Below are 6554 nucleotides of genomic sequence, written 5' to 3'. Positions count from 1 at the left end.
AAAATATAATTCCTTTTCAACAGGGATCTGTAGCCAGGGCATCAGATGAATAAATGTTTTGATCTAGAGGAAACACACAAATAATCTATTTTGTTGTTTCATTTGAAGGATTCATTGGAAAAGAAATAAGGTAAATGTAAATTTCTGTCTAGTCAGCAGCATGAACAGCACACACACACAGAGCCACTTTTTAGGAAGTTTTATTACTTTTCGTGTCTCTGTACTGAGCAGTCTCATTGTTTCACAGTGTCCTTCCTTGGCCTGCATGAACTGTTCTTCCTTGGCCTCTTACAAAAGCTGCTTTATTTGTACAAGTCTCTCTGGAACAGAATGGACTGCTACACACTGCCAGCTGTTTGAGACACAACATTTTGTTCCTCCGTTGGTTTTCTCATGATGGAAACGATCTGGCCTGTTGTGCTGTCACTCATCTCCTCGTGTTTGCTTCACAGACATGCAGGATGAGAACTCCTCTGAACAGATGTGTGCACGCACAAGCAGCTTTGTGCATTTCCACAGACGCCCTACAGTAAAATGGCACAGCGCGATTGTGTGTGACACTTGAAGGGCCGGCGTCTGCCGTGTTTGATTAGATTACGTGTTTTTTAAGAGCATCTCCTGCGGCTGATGATGTGACAAAACATAAAAAGCTCCCCGATGTGGGCTTGAGCCCTTGTTATTCTGGAAGATGGGTGTGATAAAGCCCAGCGTGCACCTTGCTGCTGCCATCTGCTCCCTCTCTTCTGTTTGCCTGACAAGAGTTATGTTTACATAAAAGCACAGTGGCTCCTCTGTGAACCACTCCATGTTAGCACGGTGCTGGCTGCATATCACACACAATGTGTTTCTGCCACTAGTGTCACTGAGCAAACAGAGTGACTTAATCGCAATTTTTCACGTGCGTATGTGACTGTTTATCTATGCAGAACAGGACATTTTCCTCACACTGAAGGTTAATACAGTAAAGCAAGTATTAGGATTCTGCAGTTATCCTCTCCACAAACGGATACGTTGCAAGGGCATAGGAATCCTTTATTATCTATCTTCTGACGTCCTGCTCTCTTCCAGGGGTAGTTTATTACAAGAAAAGAAAAATATTGATCTCAAAGGTTCCGGCTGAAAGTATCCCTTCAGAACAATCCGTCTCAGCAATTCAAACCAAGTCTAAATGGTTTTGCTCTCTCATACATCAACACAGCAGAACCTATTCGTCTTCAAAAGGAGAATTCCTAATGAGGAATATCAACTCTAACAGCTTTTGATGTGGTTATGTGAGACAATTTAAAGTGAATTTATGAGCAGTTTGGACGTGAATAATTTCACGGCAGTAATTGGCTATATTCATGGCATTGCAGTGTTACATTCGGATGATATAGTGTTAAATAAAAAATATTAATTCACTGTTGGTCATGCTGGTGGTTATGCACTGCCCTATTGCAAAACACCACAGCACGCCTCAGTTATAAATGTTTCATTGTGATTCCAGTAAATCAGCTTAAAGATTCTGTCATAACTAAAATGGCTGATGTTAGCAGTAAAATGGTTGATGGGTGAGTCAACTTCCTGGTCCTCGTTTTGGATCACTCGGTACTGTCAGAGCCTGTCAGTCGTCCTGCAGCGCGAGGGTGCTTTATGTTAATTTTCTGAACAATTCAATCCGCTGATTAATTGCTCTTCTCAGACTAAGGCAGTGGAAAGCCAGTACAAGGCTTCCAGAAATTTATCAAACCACATTAACATCTAATGAAACTGACTGGCAGCTTTAAGTTGTGTCATTTCTTGTGGCAAAAGCCATCTTTTTATACAGTTTTATAGCTGAGGAATCAGATTATGCTGCCGTAAATATGTTGTCATTTTGTCTTTGAAGTGCAGGTTAGATGTATTTTCACATCACAAGCATGCAAATGTGTGCCAGTGGAATGCAGAGTTGTTGGAATCATTTGAATAATCTCTTTGATAACATCTAGAAATACCCTTCCTCTGAGATTCAAGAAGGAAACCCAAGTGAGGGTAATTTTTATTCATCATATCTGGAAAATAAATAGCTTCATCTCATAGTAATCACAATGCATCTTTAGACAGTAGCACAGATATTATCAACGGGAAATTAGCTAAAGTCATTTTCAAAACAGTTTTGTGTGAAATTGTGAGGGTCCATTTGCATTTTTGCAAGGGCTCATGGAAAAACTGCACTAGCAAAACTTTGCTAAAAAGGGCACAGCAATGGCAAACTGCTCTTTTTCTCTCTTTCTTTCTTTCCTTCTTTTCTTTTTTTCTTTTTACATTTTTGGCAAACCAGGTGACATTGCAATCGATATAAAACGAAATGCATTACATAAATTAGACAATGCTGCATGATGAGTTGTGCATTCGTCCCTGGTCACACATTTATCACAGTGTTCATTTTAAAAGCCGAAGGATCAAAGATGTGACATGAAAAAGACAAAAGCTCAGCACGGAAAGGTTACTGCTGACTTGTCATGCATAAATGATAAGGACTGTAACAAATGGCAGCAATAAATACGTCGACTTGATGGCTTGCCTCCTAAATTATAGCCTTATTCATTAGTCGGCTGTGATCATTAGGAAAACCGTAATAAACTTCTCACGATTGAGAGCGCCCGGAAAGGTCAGTCTGTGAGCAATTTCAGTGACGATTGTCGTATTAGAAAAAATTACACAAATTTACAAAGAGCCTCCCTGAAAAATATTACAAGTCAATCCAAAAAAACATCCCTGCTGGCAAACACGGCTTTAATCATACTCACAAAAATAAGAGATAGAGGACTACTAAACACATCCTGCTTGATGCTGTGATCAATAGGTGACCCGCATGTCAGTGATCTCAGCGTCGGTGCTCTGGTGTTTTTCTAAAAGCGTCGTCCCCCGTTCGTCATTGTGCTGTCGTTAGTCTGTGCATCACCAGCCCTCTTTTGTAAACACGCAGTTTCCCAAACTGCAACAGTCACACCAGCAACTGAGCCATCTGGCCAGAATAGAAATTACTCCCACAGAAGGATCGTCTGCCTTTTCTCTACCACCCGGTAAGTCGGAGAAGTTTCTGGTAAACACTTCACATTACATGGACGGGCAGGAGGGAGCCTGAGTGGGGTTCCAGTGGAGGGCGAAGAGAGGAATGTGTTATTGTAGTGTTGCAGAATCACATTCTTCTAAACTGCGTTACAGTCACACCAGAGAGGTTATGAACGTAAACGTGTTGTTGTTGCTGTCACTGACAAAGTTGATTTGGCACTGCTCCAGTTGGGCAATATCCCCGATGGCCAACTCTGATAATAACTGAGTTGGGTCTGTGTTTGTTGTTAAGACCTTCTGTTTCTCATGCTGCTCCCCAACGTCCTCCTCTGCTTCTTCCTTCCCATCTCTGTTCTCCCTGTCATCATCCTCCTCCTCCTCCTCGTCCTCCTCTTCTTCCTCCGTGATGGAGCAGAGGCGGGTGGTGCTCCCGGGGTTGTCGGAGGGTGGTCGGTAGTGGCACTGTCCGTTCAGCAGCCTCCTCAGTGGCATCAGTGGCACCGCTTCCTCGCCCAGCAACTGCTGCTGGCAGTGCCGGAAATCGCTCTGACGCTTCAGGCGTTTGAACTCGCTGAAGGCGGAGGTGGCATTCTGGTAGAGGCTGTGGGCGATGGCCTGGGCCTTTTCCGACTTGCTCACCAGGACGGCGTGACACCGAAGCACCACTGCCATGTTCTTGACCTGGTGCCTGTAGATCCAAGCCAGGATCTTGGGCCGGCACGGGTCAGCAGCGCAGAAGGTGATTCTGTTCAAAGAGTAAAGATGTATGGGTTTCTTCTTCCCAGATTTGTCGGCACTCATCCGGATGCCTTGAGATCCAACTGTTAACCTCATCTTGACACTCTGCTCCCCATAGTTGCTCCTCGCCCAGATCTTGGCCACTGCCTCCTGAGTGCAGCCGTCTCCCTTTGCCGTGATGGTGACCACACTCCCCAGGTAGCGCACGTTGTAAACAGGCTCCTCTTTATTCAGTTGCACCTTTTGCCGTTTGGTATGGAAGATGCTGCCCACCCAGTCGAAGGGGCAGTCGGGTAGCAAGTCAGGACAGGATCGGAGTAGGGAGGAGAGGATGGAATGGTAGGTCAGCCCCGTCCCCAGGCTCTTGGGCTTACTCTTGGCCTCGTCCTCCACCAGAACAAACTTATTCCTTCTCCAGGGCAGCATGGCGAGGGAAGAGTTGGAGCGAGTGAACCCCTCTGCTGCTGCGATTCCTCTCGTCGGCTCAGGCAAGTAGCGTATAAAAGCCGATGTGTGCGAGAGAGAGGAAAAGCAGAGAGAAGCTGCTTGGTGAAGCACAGAGGAGAGACTGAGAGCTGCGAGCCTCAGCCAGTCTGTTCCCTGCTCGCTCCTCCTTCCTCTCCTCCTCCTCCTCCTCTTTCTCCTCTGTTGTCTGCATCATGCAGCGCTGATCAGTGCTGGAGCCTTCGCCCGGCACTCGGGCACCCTCAACCCCCTCCCTGCTCCGTTGTTTTGCTTCCAAATGGCTCCCTACCAAAGCATTATTTATCCTTCCAGCTTTGCACTGAGGTACCACTGTATTCACGGTACCTGTACATTTGAGAAAAACACTACTGAGTCATTTGCTCTCTGGTGTGACAACTTTTTAATTCAAGAGGAAGAGTCACTTGTTTTGTGTGATTTATTGGTTCAAGTAGTGGAAGCATAATTATCTTGTTGTCATGTTGTTAGCTTGAGGACAGTAGTTACCCTAACAAACAATTTTCAGTATGCAATCTTAACCCCTCCTCTTGATATCAAAACACAAAACCACAAGCTTTTATTATTTTCCAATCAATTAAACAGTCCTTTGTCACAGGAAAAAAAAAATCTAAATAATGTTGTGAAAGCTTTGTGTACACCAGCATTTTAGAGGCACCACTACTGGAGAAACACACAAAAGGCGGAATTTTGAAACTACAGTGCAAACTCTTCATTATCCGCCTGAAAAAAGATGTGATGTAACTAAATAATTACAGAAAATTTTTGAAGCAAGAGCAAGTTTCTCAAATTAAAACCAGTTGATATGGAAGCACAGTATATTTGTAAGTGATAATGCTATCTGCTATGCCTGAGGCCATTTTCCGTTTAAGTAATTTAGAGAAGTAAGGAAATAAATTGTCAATTCTGTCTCCTTGAAATAACGTTTGCATACTAATTTGTCTCCAATTACATTTTAAAAGAAATGTAACTGCTGCCTCAGTTATATCCGCTGTCTAGTCTAGATGTTCCCAGTGGGGTCAGGTTTGAGCAACAAAAACATATTTTTTTAAAGTCAGCTACAGATCGTAGCTTTAATTGGAATAAATAGAACTTTATAAATCCCAAAGGAAATTCTTCACCAATAAACTAAAATAAATGTTGATAAGGTAACATTACCTCATTACCTGTCTCAATCTATTAGTCACTGTTGACTCTACAGCCATGTTAGCAAAGTGATTCAAGGGATGATGACGTCAGTGTGCCGGAAATTTCTCAGCAATGACTGAGCAGTTTGGTTGGTACAGACATCCAAAGTCACCAGAGGATGAAGTCTGTTTTCTGTTTTTGTCTTTACCTATAGTGCCACAAACAGACAAAGTCTTTTCAGCTTTGTGAAATAAAGTGTAAAGCAGAAGTGACTACACTCCTTATATGCTAAGTGTTTCAAAATTGTATCACCTTGATGCAGCTGCATTAATTCCAAGTTAAACAATGGGATATTTACAGTAATGTCAAATTAAAAAATACCAGTTTAGATTTATTATAATAAAAAAATACAGGCCTAACAGAAGAAAGCCAAGGCAACAAAAGTCTATAAAATTTTTATTCTTTTATTTTTACAATACTTCCTATAGTCACCTTTGTTTCTGATGACATAATAAGTCCTCCTGAGTGTGTGCAGAGGTGCACATATTTCTGGAGAGACGTTCAAAGATGTAATTCTTCAGAGACTATATTTTTTTTTAGCTGCTGTTTGCTGGAGGGGTTGTGTTGTTCTACCTTTCTCTTTTTATTACCCCAAAGTCGGATTCAAGTCAGGTGACACACTTCACCAGATCATAGTTTTCCATGATTTCTTGGATATTCTTGTGTGATTTTGGCACTGTGCTTTGGATTGTTTTCATGCTGGAATATTCCTCTTCTGCCTGGATTCTGCAGACTGCAGTCATCTTGTCAGCCAGTATTTTGGTATATCCACAGGCATTTATGATGCCATCTATAAATGTAATGTCTTGACACCTTTTGGTGTTGAAGGTTCTTCACTTTTGAGGCTATGCATTCAATGTGGTAGTCCTGGCACCACCCCAAATGCATTTATCTTGGTCTCATCAAACCAAAGAATGTGCTCCTAATATTTCTTTGGCTTCTTTGGGAAAGTTACATGGTGCAGTTTTGTGCTGAACAGCAAGAAACGTTATTTTTCTTAGACGCTGTCCGGAGAGGCTGAATTTATTCCTTCACTCTGTCTGAGCTGTCAGAGAAACTCTGATTTCCACTGATAACCCTTGTGCGACGTCTGAAGCACTTGCCCATCTGTTTTT

General features: G+C 42.7%; 1 protein-coding gene across 1 annotated transcript; it reads right to left on the bottom strand.

Annotated features, from left to right (window-relative positions):
• Positions 1-2005: 2005 nt before the first annotated feature.
• fam43b (family with sequence similarity 43 member B) lies at positions 2006-4197 on the bottom strand. The gene has a single exon (XM_008293131.1). It carries the CDS (start codon positions 4195-4197, stop codon positions 3187-3189), a length of 1011 nt encoding a protein of 336 aa, XP_008291353.1. The 3' UTR covers positions 2006-3186.
• Between the last annotated feature and the right edge of the window lie 2357 nt (positions 4198-6554).

The sequence above is a fragment of the Stegastes partitus genome, unplaced genomic scaffold, assembly GCF_000690725.1.
Source record: "Stegastes partitus isolate 25-593 unplaced genomic scaffold, Stegastes_partitus-1.0.2 Scaffold20, whole genome shotgun sequence".
NCBI classification, from domain to species: domain Eukaryota; kingdom Metazoa; phylum Chordata; class Actinopteri; family Pomacentridae; genus Stegastes; species Stegastes partitus.
Note: the sequence above shows the minus strand (reverse complement) of the source record. Positions and strands in the feature narration are given on the sequence as shown.